The sequence below is a fragment of the Dromiciops gliroides genome, chromosome X (genome assembly GCF_019393635.1).
Source record: "Dromiciops gliroides isolate mDroGli1 chromosome X, mDroGli1.pri, whole genome shotgun sequence".
Taxonomy (NCBI): domain Eukaryota; kingdom Metazoa; phylum Chordata; class Mammalia; order Microbiotheria; family Microbiotheriidae; genus Dromiciops; species Dromiciops gliroides.
In genome coordinates, this window is record NC_057867.1 from 66,866,934 (window position 1) to 66,886,881 (window position 19,948).

General features: G+C 40.2%; 1 protein-coding gene across 1 annotated transcript in view; it reads left to right on the plus strand.

Moving 5' to 3' along the window:
• Positions 1-19,948, plus strand: part of ATP7A (ATPase copper transporting alpha) — a 43,205-nt gene that overhangs the window by 15,111 nt on the left and 8,146 nt on the right. The window contains exons 6-16 of the mRNA XM_043974678.1: positions 337-570; positions 906-997; positions 1,239-1,366; positions 4,615-4,769; positions 5,108-5,242; positions 7,766-7,960; positions 9,283-9,465; positions 10,548-10,761; positions 11,420-11,566; positions 12,447-12,589; positions 19,456-19,659. Coding sequence (XP_043830613.1) covers positions 337-570; positions 906-997; positions 1,239-1,366; positions 4,615-4,769; positions 5,108-5,242; positions 7,766-7,960; positions 9,283-9,465; positions 10,548-10,761; positions 11,420-11,566; positions 12,447-12,589; positions 19,456-19,659 — 1,830 coding nt within the window. The remainder of the gene's footprint in view (positions 1-336; positions 571-905; positions 998-1,238; positions 1,367-4,614; positions 4,770-5,107; positions 5,243-7,765; positions 7,961-9,282; positions 9,466-10,547; positions 10,762-11,419; positions 11,567-12,446; positions 12,590-19,455; positions 19,660-19,948) is intronic.

Consider the following 19,948-nt stretch of genomic DNA (forward strand, 5'->3'; position numbering starts at 1 on the left):
ATGGGTTAAGTCAGAGGAGCTGGATTCTTCCCCAAAGGCTTCAGGCAAGTGTATATTTGCCAAATACTTCTTAAGCACCTACTATGTGCCATGTACAGCGGTTACAGCAAAAGTTTCTGCTTTCCTTGTGTGTGACCATTTGAAGGTCCTTTTAGGGTATATCACCATTGTTCCTGCTTTTGAAGTCTCTTCTTTAGCGTTAGAAGCCAAGGCAGGCCTTAGCTTTCAGTCATACCAAAACAGGTACCTGGTCTAAGGAATAAACCCAAAGCCGCACCAACATCTGGCTGTTCCTAAATCCATAGGAACAATACCTGTGGTTCTTTGCTGTTGCAGTTTGTTGGAGGCTGGCACTTCTACATCCAGGCGTACAAAGCCCTGAAACACAAGACCGCTAACATGGACGTGCTCATTGTACTGGCGACCACCATTGCATTTGCCTACTCTGTGGTGATCCTCCTGGTTGCTATGGTTGAGAGAGCAAGAGTAAACCCCATTACTTTCTTTGACACTCCACCTATGCTGTTCGTGTTCATTGCTCTGGGGCGCTGGCTGGAGCACATAGCAAAGGTAAAAGAAAGCAAGTGAGGAGGGCTCTTAGGGGGTTCAGTGACCTGTGCTTGGGAACAATGATGTGATTGTGAAAGGCTGACACCCATTTTTTTAACAAAGTTTATTTTAAACAACCATGAGAAGATTTAGAAAAGGCAAGAAATTTGTTCTGTAGAGCTGCAGGAAGTCCCTCCCTTAAGAAGACCAAAAGCTGTTCTGGGTGTCCATCCAAATTGTCAGGAGAAATTTTCTGATTTGAACGATTTATATTCTCCAAACTAACTTGTTGCTATAGCTATCTTGCCTTTATCCCTTTAACATTGCTACTACATAAAATTTTTCTTTTTTTAAAGGGGAAAACATCAGAGGCTCTTGCAAAGCTAATTTCACTACAAGCTACAGAGGCAACCATTGTAACTCTAGACTCAGAAAACATCCTCTTGAGGTATTTGATCATTCTTCCTCTGGAATTCTCACTTTTGGCTTCATTTTCATAGTGTTATAAAATTTCTTCAACAAATTTGAAGTTCAGCCAAAGATATCCCATGAAATTGTCTTTTGCAGGTTCATCTCTGACCGTGTTGTTACAAACTGTATCTCTGTGTAATACAACCTATACATATGGGAGAGATGCAGGGGGGAGGAGGATGTTATCATGAGAACTTTTCATGTTGATTCCTTTCCAGTGAAGAACAAGTGGATGTGGAACTTGTACAACGAGGAGATATTGTTCGAGTGGTTCCAGGAGGCAAATTCCCAGTGGACGGTCGGGTTATTGAAGGGCATTCAATGGTAGATGAGTCCCTCATCACAGGTAGGACCTTTCAGGGGTTTGGAAAAGGATAGACAAGCCCACAAACTATTGGGTGTTTTCATTCAGTCAATTGGATAGATTGAATAAGCATTTATTAATCACCTGCTATGTGTTAGGCACTGTGCTGAGGTAGACAGAGGTCAGATGACTTGACCAGGGTCACACAGCTAGTAAGTGTGAACTCAGGTCTTCTTGACTCCAGGCCCAGCTTCTCTCCATTGTGCTTTGCCTGCTATATGCCAGGCAGGGCACTGTGATAAGCGATGGGGATACAAAGACAAGGAATAAAACAATTCCTCCTCTCCAGGGGCTTACATTTTACTGAAGGAGACAATATGTCACATTTACAAATCTACATAGAATAACCACAAGATAGATATAAGCTAGTTCAGTAGGGAGCTAGTTTTGGTTTGTTTTTTCAGAAGCTTTAGGGTAATAAATATATTATGATCACTGAGAATCATGCTGCTATGAAAATAATTCATATCACCAAGCCCATTTGTTATAAAAATATCCTTTGTTTGCTTGGGGTTTGCCTGTGCTCTTGTGAATCTTGGAGTAGGTAGCCAAAGAAAACTGTGGAATCACTCAGTCTGATAGAGAACCTAATAGACTCTGATATATTGTTGGTCAAATACATTGAACCTTGTCACTCATCCCTGGTGTAGTTTAAGCAGAGCTCTGGGAGTAGGTTCTAAACTAGGGCAACATTCTTCTCTACTAAGTAGCAAACCCAACATATCTGGCCTTGCTCTGCCCCAGGTTATCCCCAAGCCAGAGAATCCCCTGATAATCAATCCATTCTCTTATGCATCCAGTGTTTATTAAGTGCCTACTGTATACAGCCATCTGGTGCTGATAGAGGCATAACATTTAGATAAGATATGGTTCATGCCTTGATCTTATAACCTAGTAAGGGGAAAATAAATTAACATGTATGGCTATTATCTGTCATTTTATTCTAAGTACCTCAGTTGCAGAACAAAATGCCACTCAGGGCCTAAGGGAAATTTTTAAAGACTCAGGTAAAGGAGAAAACAAATAGGGTAGACTTCCTGGAGGAAGTAGCATTCTGTTGGGCTTCAGAAAACACAAAGGAATTGAATGGATGTAAAGGGAAAGGAAGAGGACATTCAAGGTGTAGGAAGGAAGGATGTCTCCATTGAGGGCTCTTTTTGGGTATACCTGGAATAGCCTTGGGGAGCCTATATAACTTGACCCAAACTGGAGGTGATTGAGGTAATTCCAAAATTGACCCCTTATCAGTAAGGTCTCTGGGATTAGGAATTATTCAGCAGCAAGGTGGCACTGCTGGAGCAATCTGTGATGTTTAAAAAGTTCAGAGAGACATAGTTTCTGGGTAATTTAATCATTTTATTAATAAGGCCATCAGGCTATTAATAAATAGATGGTCATTTGGCCGTCTCTTAGACCAAAGACTTCTATTGGCAGTGGGGTCACAGTTTACATGATCTTCAAAGAGTAGGTATTCCCAAGGGGTACCTATTCAACTCTGATTGGTTAATCAAATGGGAGGTGGGCTGTCTTGGGGTACATGACTTTGGTCACTCAGGTCTTGGTCAAAGAGATATCAATTTGCATATCACCTGTCTTGATAATAGGGGTAAATCAACATTTTCCCAGAACCAATTAGCAGGAGCATACCCATTAGCCCAAACTCAGAATCTCCTTTGCTGCCTGATTAGATCTTGGCCTGGGTAAATCTCTAAGAAAAAATTTCCCACACTGGTTGATTTCTGGATGAGGAAGTAGAAAAGGGGAAAAGCTTGGTCCTAAAAATGATTAGTTATTAAATATAAGAGAGAAATATTAATTTCTCACAAATCTCAAATGAGAGCCTGGACCTTAAGCTTACCCAGGCCTGGATCTATTGTACCCCCAGAAGTGGCCTGGAACCATCCTTTAAGTAAGAGGAGTGTGTGTTCTCAGAGGAAAGCTAACATTTACTAGACAATTATTTACCCACATTCCATCCATGGTGAAAATGATTTTTGAGAATTACAGGCAACACATTTGCCTTTGGGTTACTTAGTTTAGAGGCAATAGGAGTAGACTAGAGCAGTGTGCGGAGAACACCCCAGAGTTGGTCCCAAGACCAACAAGCTATGATGTTGGACAAGGCACTTCCTCTCTCATAGCCTCTTAGTCTTTTTCTTCCATTTTGAAATGGGTTTAGGTTAGATCGTCTCTAAGGTCCCTTCCAAATCTGACATGTGGTTTTAATTTTATTTATATATATGTGTATGTGTGTTATATATTTATATATGATGCACATACCATATACACACACAGACACATTTATAAATTTGGTTTTGTGGGGTTTTTGTGGGGCAGTGAGGGTTAAGTAACTTGCCCAAGGTCACACAAGTGTCTGAGGCCGAATTTGAACTCACATCCTCCTGAATCCAGGGCTGGTGCTTTATCCACTGTGCCACCTAGCTGCCCCCCCCACATATATAAATTTTTGAGGCTCCTTTCTACCCTATATTCTGACGATCCTTGTATCTCAGTTTTTATTACAATGGGGTTGGGAGGTCTTCAAACTGACTGCAATTTTCAAACAGTAGTATACAAGGGAAATTGTCAGTCAGTAAACATTTACTGTCACCACCACCTGTCTTCTGATTGGAGGGGGGAGCCACTAACTCCCAAGCCTTCAGTAAAGAGGAAATGAAGCTTAGAACATCTTCTCATTCTCACCTGGCTGGACGACTTTGGGACTTCTTTGGGTTTTCTACCATTACCTTCCTGGGCCTGCCCCATATCACCACCACTTTTTTTCTCCCAGCTCCTTTTTTAATGTTCTCCAATTACATTGGAGAGCTCCATGAGAGCAAGAACTGTTATTCTTTTTTTTTATGTTAGTATTTCCCTTAGCACAGTGCTTGGCACACAGTAGGTGGTTGACAAATGTTTATGGACTATTGGAAACTGTGCCAAGGTAGATAGAGAATTGGCATCAGAATGAGGAAGCCCTGGGTTCAAGTCTGGACGCTTGCCAGCTATGAGACCCTGAATAGGTCATTTAACCTGTTAGTGCCCCAGGCAGTTTTATTAGACTGAGTTGTATTAATAGTTGCACACCTGCATTGGCAGAGAGAATTTCTTCCCTGGGAGTTCTCCACTCTAATGAAACCAGAAATGCTGGCCACACAAGTGAAGTCTAAGAATTGTCAGACTGTTGTTTCTGCGTGCTCCCTCAGAACTGTTCTCACCTCCTTCTCCAGGGGAAGCCATGCCTGTGACCAAGAAACCAGGCAGCTCAGTGATTGCTGGGTCCATTAACCAGAATGGGTCACTACTCATCAGAGCAACCCATGTTGGAGCAGATACAACCCTATCCCAAATTGTCAAGCTCGTGGAGGAAGCACAGACATCCAAGGTGACTGGGCTAGCTGGGCTGGAGAGGCTAGTGTCACCTGAGAAATTCTTCGGAGATTTGGCGTGGGCTTGGTCTAGTCCAAGTAGTAGCCTTTAAATACCTAGCAGGCATTCTGGGCCAGAAGTCATTGCAGTAAATGGTTACCAAGTGCCTCCTCTGGACCCAGTAGCATAATAGGCTCTAGGGAGACAGGGACAGACCATTTGGTTGCTAGTCATTTGGGGGTCAAGAAAAGATGTTTGTCCACAATGCCAATTGTGTAGTCTTCAAAGTAAAAGAGAAAAAGAAAAAAAAGACTTGGAATCAAATCTCTTTTTTTCCATTTTTTGACATTCCAGGCTCCCATCCAGCAATTTGCAGACAAACTTAGTGGCTATTTTGTTCCTTTCATTGTTATCATCTCTGTTGTTACCCTCTTGGCCTGGGTAGTGATTGGATTTATTCATTTCGAAGTCGTGGAAACCTATTTTCCTGTAAGTAGTTTATCAGAACTTTATTTTTTATTTTTTTAATTGGGAGGAAGTTTAACATTTCCTATCTATCTTTTTGTAAGTAATCAAGTTGGATATTGCTTTAGCAGAAACTGATATTTTGTGAAAATCTCAGGTGTATATGAGAAGAAGGAAAAGGCAGGAGTCCAAGGCTGGGGAGGCCGTGTTGGGCATTCATGTAGACATTTAGTGTTCCTTTGACATCTTAGTCTAGGAATTCTTTTTTTTATTTCTGATTCCCCCAAATTTATATTGTCCTTTAAAATTTTGTACAATATTGTAACTTGGGGAAAATTCCAAATAAATAAATAGATTAATAACAGAAAAATTTGTATAATAAATTTATATTTGAACATTTTATCTTTATTTCCTTTCTAGTGTTTTTCTTTGACAAGCACCTCGCTGATGTCTTTTTAAAAAATAGAATAAACATTTTTATTTAAAGTTTTGAGTTCTAAATTTTTCCCCTCCCTCCCCTCACTGAAGCAGTAAGCAGATACAGGTTATACATGTATGATTGTGTAAAACATTACTATATTAGTCATTTTGTATAAGAAGACAAATAAAAAAATGAAAGAAAGAAAGTGAAAAAGAACCTGCTTCAATCTGTGTTCAATCAATACCAGCTCTTTCTTTGAATGTGGATAGTATGCTTCATTATTAGTCCTTTGGGATTGTCTTGGCTCAGTATATTGCTTAGAATAGTTAAGTCATTAACAGTTCATCAAACAATATTGCTGTCATTGTGCACAACGTTCTTCTGGTTCTGCTCACTTCACTGTACATCAGTTCATACAAGTAGCTGACCTCTTCAGGCCTTTTCTCTCTTGCCCTATGTGTCTCATTCTGTGACAGTCTTCTAAGTGTAGTATAGAAGAAATAGTAGTAGTATGTAGCCTGTGAAGCAGAAGACTTGAATTTGAGGTCTGGCTCTACTCCTAACTTAATTCAGTGACCTTGGAAAAATCCCTTTCCATTTATATGTCCGTGTTTCTTCCTGTATAAAATGAAGTTTTGATTAGCTGATTTCTAGGGTCCCTTACATCTCTCTAAGTCTGTGATTCTGTAGCTTCTGACTTAAGAATAAGTGAGTGTCAGCAAATGTTTATTGAAAGCCCTATGGCTATAAATGAACAAGATACTGTTACTTTATCACGTCTCTTCAGAGGGAATTGCCCTTGATGTATCACTGCTAGATCCCTAGGTTACTGAAGAGACCAAAATGAAAGCGCTATATATTTGTCTTATGTTACTAAACTTTTGTGAAATCTAAAAGGAAGAAAGATTTCTTTAAATGATTCAGGCCGGTCAAGTACATGCTGAACTGGAAATTTTCTGAGGCATATTTTTTGTTTGTTTGTTGTTTTGTGGGGCAATGGGGGTTAAGTGACTTGCCCAGGGTCACACAGCTAGTAAGTGTCAAGTGTCTGAGGCTGGATTTGAACTCAGGTCCTCCTGAATCCAGGGCCGGTGCTTTATCCACTGCGCCACCTAGCCAGCCCCGTGAGGCATATTTTGAAAGCCATTTCTTACCAGGAAATTTCAGTTGTGTTTTCGGGAAGATGAGTATCTTTGCAGGATTTTCCCCCATAGGTCATTTGTTTATCCACATCCCTGAGATCACTGGATGCTGCCAGTTCCCATTAATGACTAGATCTTCAGGGATTTTGCTGAAATTATAGATTTGGAGCTGCAAGGGGTATTAAAGTTCGTTTAGTCCAACCTCTGAGTCAGTCAACAAGTAGTTCTTAAGCCTTTCCTGTGTGCCAGGTACCATATTAAGTGCTGGAACACAAAGAAAGGCAAAGATGTGGTCCCTCCCCTCAGCTGAGACCCCCAAAGTGAAGTAGGCTGCCCAAGGTCTCACTGCTGTGTAATTAGCAGAATGAGGATTGCAGCCTGGGTCCTGCAACTCTTTTCATGAAGCCATCGTCTCTCCTTTTACCCCAAATCCAGGTCATTTGACTATGGCATGTTGTCTTATAAATTATATTTCAGGGGCGGCTAGGTGGCACTGCAGTGGAGAGAGCACTGGCCCTGGATTTAGGAGGACCTGAGTTCAAATCCGGCCTCGGACACTTGACACTTACTAGCTGTGTGACCCTGGGCAAGTCACTTAACCCTCATTGACCAGCAAAAAAATTTATATTTCATTTTTATAGATTCTAGTGGAAGTCTAAAAAATATTGCTCATCTTTGTGACAGATGAAATTGAACTGAATTCAGTTCTCTTTGGCCCTTAGTGTGGAATTTTCCATCCTTAGCAGTACCAAGAATGAAATTCTATATATAGGAGCATGGCCAATTTAATAGTTGAGTGATTTTTTTAATAAATAAAAACAGAAAAATGTTTCTTTCTAAATTTTCTCTTGTAATGAAAAAAATGTGTATTTGTAGCCAAGTGTAGAAGCCAAGTTTACAGGTGGAATTCTAATGTCTAAGCATACTTCTCATTGTCCTCTTCGGCACTATACAATTCAATAATGAGAATTCTTTCTTTGCAAGGGCTACAACAAGAGCATCTCCCGAACTGAAGTGATAATCCGATTTGCCTTCCAAGCATCCATCACTGTGCTATGTATAGCCTGCCCCTGTTCTCTGGGCTTAGCCACTCCCACTGCTGTTATGGTGGGAACTGGGGTTGGAGCTCAGAATGGCATCCTGATCAAAGGTGGAGAGCCCCTTGAAATGGCCCACAAGGTAAGTAAAGAAGCAGGTGCATCCAAGTGGCTCATGCATGACTATGTGGCCCAGAGTTATGACCATATCTTCTGCACAGAAAGCTCACTGCCACCTTGGGGTTTGTCTTGAGTTTCTTTCATGGGCTTGTCATTTCCCTGAGCCTCCATTTCCTCATACAAGAAGATAAGGACCATAGGATTGACTCTACCTGCCTCACGGGGCTGTTTTGAGAATGGCGTACAGATAACATTGAAGTACTTTCTAAATGTGAAGGGCTCTTGTTATCTCCTATTGTCCCTCTCCTTAGGGACACAATCTCAGACCTGTGTTTTTGATTACAGAAAAAAACTACATTATTGCCAGTTTGAGGCTAATCTGAGGGAATAAACTCTATCTGCACATGTGGGAGATTGAACCCTAATTAGGACAAAGCAGGAAGTGGTGAAACCACTCACAGTTAGCCTCTTCAGTACTGCACGCCTTCTTTCTAGTTTCAGTCTAGACTGAGCTTCCTACCCTGGGTTACCTGAGCATCATTTCTTTTCTAGTTTCTAATCTGAGGTTCCATGGAACTCTGTGGCTACTTGCGAAGCCCATTTCTGGTTTACTGAGTCTCTGTTTACTCATTGACAATCCGTGCTTCACAATGACATGTCTATAGCAGGGCTTCTTCACCTTCGTTGTGCCCTGGACCCTTGTGTTATCTGGAGAAGCCCTTGGGGCCCTTCTCAGAACCATGTTTTTAAATACTGTCAAATCAAATGCAAAGGAAATCAATTATATTGAACTAATGATGTCCCTTTTTTTCTCATCCAAGTTCATGGAATCCCTGAACTCCACCCCTGCACTCCCTGGAGTCTGTAGGAGCTAGGTTAAGAACTTCCCTGTGCTAGTTGTTTAATACAGGTGTATAGTCATCAGCATAATTACACAGTCTAGCTTATCAAGTGGGGTGATAGAAGAGTAGAGATGATTTACTACAACTCTGACTCTTTTCCTCTTCCCCAATTCCCTCTATCTTCCCATTCTCCCAAAAATAATTTAAGGGAGTCCATTTAAAAAAATACATAAGGGGCAGCTAGGTGGCGCAGTGGATAGAGTACTGGCCCTGGATTCAGGAGGACCTGAGTTTAAATCTGGCCTCAGACACTTGACACTTACTAGCTGTGTGACCTTGGGCAAGTTACTTAAACCTCACTGCCCTGCAAAAATTAAAAAATAATAAAAATACATAAGAAGGCAGTGTTTTCCCCACAAAGTCGAACTCCCTTCCTCAGCACTGCAGAATCCATGATGGTAAAGAGTATCATGAAATGTCATGATGCATATGACTTTTACAGGTAAAGGTAGTGGTGTTTGATAAGACTGGAACCATAACCCATGGGACCCCAGTGGTGAACCAACTGAAGGTTTTAGTGGAAAGTAGCAAAATATCGCGCAGTAAGATCCTGGCTATCATGGGAACTGCTGAAAGTAACAGTGAGCACCCACTGGGAGCAGCAGTGACTAAATACTGCAGACAGGTATGAGATTTTTCCTTGTTTTCTAACATAGTGATCTTTATATAATGACTTTGCCAAAAAAAAATTTTAAAAGCCCAGTAAATGAAGTCAGATGACCTTGGGAGCATTTGATTCTGGTTGTATATCATCGTCTGAGCCAACAAAAACAGACGGCTGAGGAAGTCATGCTTAAGACTTACTTCTGCTCTTGGTGTGCACATTTCTTGATTTCTTTTTGTTCTCTTTATTTTATTTCTCCTTACCCTTCAGCTATGACCATCGAGATTCCTTATACACAAAATATGCAGTAATGACAGGGAGAGAGACTGTGAGCCTGGGAACAGTGAAGATTAACATCCTGTGAGCTCCCTGAGGGCAGGGGTTCTGTCTTACTTACCTTTGTATCTCCCCCAGCACCAAGTATAACAACTTGCACATAGTAGGCACTAAAATATCCGAATGAATGAAAGATATTTTTGGATCATTAATAACCATAGCACCATATTATAAATAGTGCTCTACCTGATTTAAGCAATCGATCAAGAAACATTTATTAAGCACCTACTGTATACCAGGCACTATGTACTAGGTGCTGGGGATACAAAGTAAAAAAAAATGACAAAATCCCAACTCTTAAAGGAGCTTACCAGGGGAGATAAATAAGTGAAGGTGGTGATGGTTCCCCTCTTATCTTCCCTGAAAATGGAACCTGAAATAACTAAGGATTTTACTTGTGGTGTTCTACTTGAGCAAGTAGGAAATGATCTAATGATCTAATAATATTCTTTGTATAGTAATTAGAGAATGAGATTGAGAAGAAAAAATTCTGAGGTCTGCTCTCATCTTTTCCATTGACTGCTCATATGACCTGACATGAGAGACTTAAGTCTTAGTTCCTGCGTTCATGAAAAAAAATTATATGTCCCATCAGCAAGCAATAAACATTGGTGAGCTTTCCTGAATCCTTTGCAGTATGTGTCCGATAATTCCTAATTAAATACAGGTTAAACCACAGTATTTACATTGGCCCTGACTAAATGAGGACCTCGGGATGCTTAGAAGAGGAAATGACATTCTTCTGGTTTTTGTTTTATTTTGGTTAGGAGTTGAACACTGAAACCTTGGGTACCTGCACAGATTTCCAAGTTGTCCCGGGCTGTGGCATTAGCTGTAAAGTAACCAATATTGAAGTTCTGCTCCATAAAAGTGACTGGCAAGTTGAGGAAAATAATCTTAAAAACACATCCTTGATGGAACTTGATGCAAATGATGGACAACCAGGTCATTCTTCATTGATTATTGATGCCCAGGCACCCAGTAAGTTGCTTGTCATTTTTTAGTACCATTTAAGGGCAGACCAGCAAGCTGTGCAACCTTGAAATTTTAAGATTAGAAACACAGATCAATTTGTTAACTGTAGATTATTTCTCCTAAATTAACACAATGCCACATGGTTAATTCTAAAGTATATCTTAGTCATATGCTGGATCTGCTATGAAATACCTGATATATTACATAGAGTCACCAGTAATTCTTATATGTATTCTGACTCATTTGCATACACATGAATATGTTTATATAAAATTATATTTATAATACTTATGATCCCAAAATATAACACCTTTTTTTGCTCCATATATACTTTTTTTTTTTTTAAGTGAGGCAATTGGGGTTAAGTGACTTGCCCAGGGTCACACAGCTAGTAAGTGTTAAGTGTCCGAGGCCAGATTTGAACTCAGGTACTCCTGACTCTAGGGCCACCTAGCTGCCCCGGGGGCACAGTGGATAGAGCACCGGCCCTGGAGTCAGGAGTACCTGAGTTCAAATCCGGCCTCGGACACTTAACACTTACTAGCTGTGTGACCCTGAGCAAGTCACTTAACCCTCATTTCCCTGCCTCCAAAACAAAACAAAAAAGCAGAGCACCATCCAATATTAGTACAAGATTGGATAAAAATAATTTTTCTTCCTTCAGCTGCTTCAGATTCTCAGAAGTACACAGTTCTCATTGGGAACCGTGAATGGATGAACAGAAACGGTCTTGTCATTAAGAATGATGTGGATAGTGCGATGATTGAACACGAGCGGAAAGGCCGGACAGCTGTGCTGGTGGCCATCGATGGTAAGAGTTTTCTACAGCTCTGCTCTGAAGCTTGTTCTGATGCAGAACTAAAAGGGATAATTTAGTAGTTAGTTATGTTGCTCTGTATATATATTTTTAGAGCTTCTGAACTCTTCCTAGGAGAAGTAAGTATCCAGCAATAACTGTGCACCAGCTAACATTTGAATGCTAAGAAAAAAAGATGCTTCAATTTAGTGATAATTCAGTTGTTCTGATTAAAGGTAATACATTTCCCATAATTGAATTCGCTTGCATTTGCTTTTGCCTGGACCATTCTGTACTTCCTTGTCCTGTGTTTGGTGGTAATGTTTAATGGAACAGAAATGAGATATCACCATATTTAGATTTATTCTGTCCATTCGTAGTGAGATGGAAGGCAGTATTTTACTATAATTATGTTAGGTCTGGGATGAAGCTGTATTATACCACTTCATCTTCTCTTTTTAAATAGACCCCTAAGCAACTCATCTGCACAGTTGGGGTAATCTCCTAATGTGAAATGTCCTTTATGCAGATCTTTAAATGAACTAATATGTTTAGGACTATTAGCAAATGCCTGTTTGAGAGGAGAGAGAGGTTCTTTATTATCCATCTCTGTCTCCTTCCTTATTCCCTTTTTTCCTGCCCTCCTCATTAACTCCTGCCTTCATTTGTGGCAACATTTTCATAAGGAAAAATGGAGGTTTGTTGTTAGCTTTGCATTATAGACTTCATTCAGTATGTGGCTCAGAGTCATTTGACTCATTATACCCTGATCAAGGCAAGCATCAGTTGGTTAGAATTCACTGGTATCTGTGGCTTTGTAGACAATAGGCAGAATGTTGTTTTGTGTTGGTTATGCTCTAAGCCAAGTGTATTTTGTCCATGGCCACTGTATTAGGTGTGTTGTGTGGGCTGATAGCTATCGCTGACACAGTGAAGCCTGAAGCAGAGCTGGCTGTCCATACACTGAAATCTATGGGCTTAGAAGTTGTTTTGATGACTGGAGACAACAGTAAAACTGCTAGGTCTATCGCCTCCCAGGTGAGTTTCAGGTGACTTTGTCTCAGGAAAGGGAAGGGGAAGGGGAAGGGGAAGGGGAAGGTGGATCTTCAGCTGTCTCTTCCCACTTTTTAACCACTACTAATTTTTTTAATAAAAGTATTTTATTATTTTCCAGTTACATGTAGAGATATTTTTCAACATTTGTTTCTATAAGATTTCCAATGTCAAATTTTTCTCCCTTCCCCCCTCCCCTAGACAGCAGGTAATCTGATATAGGTCATATATATACATATATATAAAATAACATCAAACTTATTTCTGCATTAGTCATGTTATAAGAGAAGAATCAGAGCAATAAGGAAAAACTTCAGAATAGAAAAACAACAGCACCAAACCCAAAAGAAATAGTAACCACTACTAGTTTTTAATCCCACAGCTAATACCCACAGAAGCATTAGCTACTTCTAGCATTCTCCCTAGCTAGAGAGAGAGAGAGAGAGAGAGAGAGAGAGAGAGAGAGAGAGAGAGAGAGAGAGACCTGCAAAATAGGGTTTTACCCAAACAGTTGGGGAACCACTTTTAGAACAACATTGGTCTGGCCCATGATGGCATTTTTTTCAGTTTAAGTGTTTCAGGTGGGAGGAAGAAAACTTTCTGCTCTAATATGGAAATGTTTTGCCTGGCTACACGTGTATAACCTATATTGAATTGTTTGTCTTCTCAGTGGGGGCATGGGAGGGAGGAAGGGAGAGAATTTGGAACTCAGAGTTTTAAAAAACAAATGCTAAAAGCTGTTTTGACATGTAATTGGGTAAAAATAAAATACTAAATACATTTTTAAATAAAAATGTTTATGCTACTAATATATATATAATCATGGGATGTTTGTGCTACACCTAATACCTACCACTCAGTGACCAAGTCCTATCAATTCTTACTTCCTTTCTTCCCCTTCATTCCTACTTGTTGTCACCTGAATCTTCTTGTCTTATGCCCAGTTTACTCTAAAAGTTTCATTGATCTCCAGCCTCTAATTCTTCCTGTATATCACTGCCAGATTAATCTTCTTAAAACAGTACCTTGATCATGACACTCTCTATTCAAAAAGCCTTCTCCGACCCATCATTACCTGCAAAATTAAGTCCAAACTCATTGCCTATGCTGTCAAAGTCCTCCAAATAATCATTCTCCAGATGAGTGGCCAGGGAAGTATTGTATGGTAGAGCACTAGAGAACTTGGAAATAGGAGACCCATGTTCCAGTCCTGGCTCTGACATTTACTTGGATGGCTGAGGGCAAGTCACTTAACTGGGGCCTTTGAAAAATAGGACTAATAATACAAAGTTTTGTGAGCTTACTGCTTTCTAAACCTTGAAATCCTTAGAGAAGAGAGAGCAAGTCCCATCACCTCTCTGAGCCTCAGTTTCTTCATCTTTAAAATGGGGCAGTTTGGGGGTGAAGGCAAGACAGTGGAGTAAAGGCAGGGACTCCCCTGAGATCTCCCAAATTCCTCCCCAAATAACTTTAAAATAACTTGTTGCAATGAATTCTGGAGTTGCAGAACCAATAAAAGGATGGGGTGAAGCAGTCTTCCAGCCCAAGATAATTTAGGAAGTTGACAAGAAAGATCTGTCTGTCTCCCTGGGGTGAGAATAGAGCACAGTCCAACACAGGCTGCACCAAGGCAAGCTAGTAGCAGGCCTTGAGGGCAACTGAATCAGCAGCAATGGCTTCCTGAGCTCTCAGCCCACAGATAGTAAGGGAATTGGACAACTGGTTAGAAGGAGACTACAGGGGACCTTTGCTGGAACTGGGTGAAGGACTCTGTTGCATTGCTCATCCGTAGTTCCAAGAGGCAGTCCCACGGCAAGCAGGAATAATAGCACACTAGAGCATGCAGCTGCAGGGGACCAGACTCCCTGCTCACAGTTGTAGGACAGAAAAGAGTACTTGTGTTTGCTTACAGAACAGAACATAGGGTCAGATAACAGCAATTTCACCTCTCCTATGATCATAACACCTTGGAAGAACTGAAAACTTCTAGATCTCTAGAACTAGCTTTAAAAATACCTGAAGCTTAGGACAGTGCCCTCTCCACCCTAGGAGCAGAGTCCAGCTTTAACATATAAAGTTAAAAGTAAAATAATAGGCTGCGAAAATGAGCAAACAATAACAAAAAAAGAAACTGACCATAGAAAGTTATTGTGGTGACAGAGAAAGTGAAAACATGAACTCAGAAGAAGACAAAGTCGGGGTAGCTAGGTGGCGCAGTGGATGGAGCACTGGCCCTGGAGTCAGGAGTACCTAAGTTCAGGTCTGGCCTCAGACACTTAACACTTACTAGCTGTGTGACCCTGGGCAAGTCACTTAACCCCAATTGCCTCACTAAAAAAAAAAAGAAGACAAAGTCCAAACAGTTACATGTAAAGCCTCAGAGAAAACTGTGAATTTGTCTCAGCCCTCGCCCCACCCCCAAGAATTACTGGAAGAGCTCAAAAAGGATTTAAAAAAACAGAGAGGTAGGAGAAAAATGGGGAAAAGAAATTATAGCAATGTAAGAAAATCATGAAGAAAGTAAACAGCTTGGTAAAGGAGGCACAAGAAATACTGAAGAAAATAAAACTTAAAAAACCAAAATAGGTGAAATGGTAAAAGAGGCACAAAAATATGCCAAAAAGAAGAACTACTTAAAACAGAATTGGACAAATGGAAAAAGATGTACAAAAATTCACTAAGGAAAAGAACTCCTTAAAAAAAAAGAAAAGAAAAGAACCCCATAACAACATTGTACATAGTGACAGCAACATTGTGTAAATGGTCAACTGTGATAGACTTAGCTCTTCTCAGCAATGCAGTAATGTAAGACGATTCCAAAGAACTCATGATGGAAAATGTTCTTCATATCCAGAAAAAAGAACTGGATTCTGAATGCAAATTGAACCATACTGTTTCTGCTTTTTTCTTTTTCTTTTTTGAGGGTTTTCCCTTTTGTTATGATTCTTCTTTCACAACATGACTAATGCAGAAATATGTTTAACATGATTGTACATACATAACCTATATCAGATTGCTTGCCATCTTGGGGAGGGGGGAGGGAAAGGAGGAAGAGAGAGGGAGAAAAATATGGACCTAAAAATCTTATGAAAACAAATGTTGAAAACCATCTTTACATGTAACTGGAAAATAATAAAATATTTTTATGATTAGAAAAAGAAAACTCCTTAATAAATAGAATTGATCAAATGGAAAAGGAGGTACAAAAGCTCACTGAAGAAAATAATGACTCAAGAATTAAAATTGGACAAGGCACAGCTAATGACTCCATGAGGCGTGAAAAATCAATCAAAATCAAAAGAATGAAAAAAAAATAGAACCCAATGTGAAATATATCTCATTGGAAAAACAACTGATCTAGAAAATAGATCAAGGAGAGATAATTTAAGAATTGCCTGAAAACTATGATTAAAAAAGAGCCTACATATCATCTTTCAAGAAATTATCAAGGAAAATTTTCCTAATATCCTAGAAACGGGGTAAAATCGAAATGGAAAGAATCCACCAATCACCTCTTGAAAGAGATCCCAAAATGAAAACTCCCAGGAATATTATAGCCAAATTCCAGAGTTCTCAGGGTAAGGAAAAAAATATTACAAGCACCCAAAAAGAAACCATTCAAATACCTTGAAGCCACAGCCAGTATAACACAAGATTTAGTCGTTTACATTAAAGGATCAGAGGGCTTAGAATATGATATTCCGGAAGGCAAAGGAGCTAGAATTACAACCAAGAATCACCTACCTAGCAAAACAGTATAATCCTTCAAAAATGGATATTCAGTGAAATAGAGCTGAATAGAAAATTTGACTTTCAAATATAAGATACAAGAAAAGTATAAAAAGGTAAACAGGAAAGAGAAATAAGGGATTCAGTTAAACTGTTCACATTCCTATATGAAAAGAGAATACCTGTAACTCCTAAGAACTTTATCCTTTTAAAATTAGAGCAGTTAGAAGAAGTATACATAGATAGAGGGCACAGGTGGGTTGACTATGATGGGATGATGTATAAAAAAATAAAATTAAAAGGTGAGAAAGAGGGATGAAGTGGGAGAAGGGGGAAAGAGAGAATGGGGTAAATTATCTCACATAAAAGAAGCATGAAAGAACTTATACAGCAGAAGGGAAGATGGGGTATGGCAGCAATGCTTAAACCACACTTTCATTAGAATTGGTTCAAAAAGGGAATAACATACACACCTAGTTTGGTATCTTGCCCCACAGGGAAGTAGGAGGGAAAGGGAGTGATAGAAGAGAGGGTGGATTGGGAGAGGCAGTGGTCGGAAGCAAAACACTTATGAGAAGGGAGAGGGTGAAAGGAGAGAGAAGGGGGGGAGAAGAAGCAGGAGGAGGAGAAGAAGAAGAAGGAGGAGGATAAATGGGGAAAATAGGTTGGAGGGAAATATGTAGTAATAACAGTAAAAAAAATCTTTTATAGCAATAAAGCCTTCATTTCTCAAATATATAGAGATCTGAGTCAAAATTTATAAGAATAGGGGGCAGCTAGGTGGCGCAGTGGATAAAGCACCGGCCCTGGATTCAGGAGTACCTGAGTTCAAATCTGGCCTCAGACACTTGACTAGCTGTGTGACCCTGGGCAAGTCACTTAACCCCCATTGCCCTGTCCCCCCCAAAAATGTATAAGAATACAAGTCATTCCCTAATTAATAAATGGTCAAAGTATATGTACAAGAAGTTTTCAGATGAAGAAATCAAAGCTATATATAATTATATGAAAAATGCTCTAAATCACTATTAATTAGAGAAATACAAATTAAAACAATCCTGAGGTACTACTTCACTCCTATCAGATTGGGTGATATGGCAAAAAAGGAAAATGATAAATGCTGGAAGGAATGTGGGAAAATTGGGACACTAATACACTGTTGGTGGAGTTGTGAACAGATTCAGCCATTCTGGAAAGCAATTTGGAACTATGCCCAAAGGGCTATAAAACCATGCATACTCTTTGACCCAGCAATCCCACTCCTAGGTCTGAAACCCAAAGAGATTTTTTTTTAGGCGGGGCAATGGGGGTTAAGTAACTTGCCCAGGGTCACCCAGCTAGTAAGTATCAAGTGTCTGAGGCCGGATTTGAACTCGGGTCCTCCTGAATCCAGGGCTGGTGCTTTATCCACTGCGCCACCTAGCTGTCCCCAACCAAAGAGATTTTTAAAAAACGGGAAAGGACCTATATGTACAAAAATATTTCTAGCAGTTCTTTGTGTGGTGGCAAAAAATTGGAAATTGAGGGGTTGCCCATAAGTTGGGGAATGGCCGAACAAGTTGTGGTAAATGATTGTGATTGAAGACTATTGTCTTACAATCAGCATGCTCTCAGGAAAGCCTGGAAAGGCTTACATGAACTGATGCAGAGAGAAGTGAGCAGAAGCAGGAGAACACAGTACACAGTAACAGTAATACTTTATGATGATCAACTGTGAATGACAGCTGTTCTAAGCAATACAATGATCTAAGACAGTCCCAAAGGGCTTATGATGAAAAATTCTGTCCACCTCTAGAGAAAGAACTGATGGAGTCTTAATACTGATAGTAGCGTACTTTTTAAAAACTTTCTTTATTCTTCGTGGGGGGAGGGGTCGGTCTGTGTTTTCTTTTTTAGTTTTTATTTTTTTGTGGGGCAATGAGGCCTAAGTGACTTGCCCAGGGTCACAGAGCTAGTAAGTATCAAGTGTCTGAGGCCAGATTTCAACTCAGGTCCTCCTGAATCCAGGGCTGGCCCTTTTTTTATGCACCACCTACCTGTCCCTGTGTTTTCTTTTCTTTTTTTTTTTTTTGGTGAGGCAATTGGGGTTAAGTGACTTGCCTAGGGTCACACAGCCAGTAAGTGTTAAGTGTCTGATTCTGGATTTGAACTCAGGTCCTCCTGACTCCAGGGCCAGTGCTCTATCCACTGCACCACCTAGCTGCCCCTTGTGTTTTCTTTTACAACATGATTGATAAGGAACTTTGTTTTGTACAACTACACAGGTATAACCTATATCAAATTGCTTGTCTTCTCAGTGGAGGGTGGGGGGGGTGGAGAGAAAGGGAGAGAATTTGGAACCTAAATTTTTTTAAAGGAATGTTAAATTGGAAAAAATTTAAATATTAATAATAAATTCCTCTAAAAATAATAAAATAAAATGGGGTAAGTAGGTGGCACAGTTGATAGAGTGCAGGGCCTGAAGTCGGGAAGACTCATCTTCCTGAGTTCAAATCTAGCCCCAGATACTTACTAGCTGTGTTATCCTGGGCAAGTCACTTAATCCAATTTGCCTCAGTTTCCTCATCTGTAAAATGAGCTAGAGAAGGAAATGGCAAATCACTCCAGTAGCTTTGCCAAGAAAACCCTATATGGGGAGTCGGACATGACTAAAAAACAACTGAACAACAGCAAAAAAGAGGATAAAAATAGTCCCTACCTCCTAAGGATTTTGTCATTAAATAAGACACTCTTACCTAAGTGTCTTCTACAATGTACTGTAATCATTTCTACCTCCAGGACCTTTCTGGAGCTCTTTTCCTGTGCTTGGGTATAGCTTCTCTTTTGTTTTTGTTTGTCCCCTCTCCAAATTCTTCTCCCCTCCCCCTTCAGTGCCTCTCTTTATCAGTGAAACTACCCCTAAACATCCAGCTCACATGGATCTCTCCTTTTTCTAACCCTTTGAGGGCATTTGTTGTCTGAACCAGTTATTTTATCCTCCCTCTTTTGAGTTAGTCTTGAATCCTGAACTTGATGGTAAGCTCCTCGTCTTCTAATTTTTGCTACCCGCTAAAGTACCTAGCATGCTGACTTTCCTAAAGAAATATTTCTTGAATTGAATTAGGTTTTTTTTCCTTCCCCAGGTGGGCATTAAAAAAGTTTTTGCTGAAGTCCTTCCTTCTCACAAGGTTGCTAAGGTGAAGCAGCTGCAAGAGGAGGGGAAGCTTGTAGCAATGGTAGGAGATGGAATCAATGACTCGCCAGCACTGGCTATGGCTAATGTTGGAATTGCCATCGGTACTGGCACAGATGTAGCCATTGAAGCTGCTGATGTGGTTCTAATAAGGGTAAGTCATGTGGCTGGTTCTTTTGGGAAAGCTAACTCATCAAATCAGTCACAATCTTACCAATGATGTTGAGAAATCCAGCTACTTCCCTGTTGAGACAGCTCATGTAGTGGATCCTGTACTGACTGGGCTTGGGGTCAAGGGGGCCTGAATTTGGATCCCATCACACTGACCGAGTTAGCTCTGCAAACCTCAGCAAGTCACAGAACCTCTGTGAACCTCAATTTCCCCATCTTTAAAACAGGGATAAAAATAGTACCTACCTCCCAGTGCTTTTGTTAAATGAGGT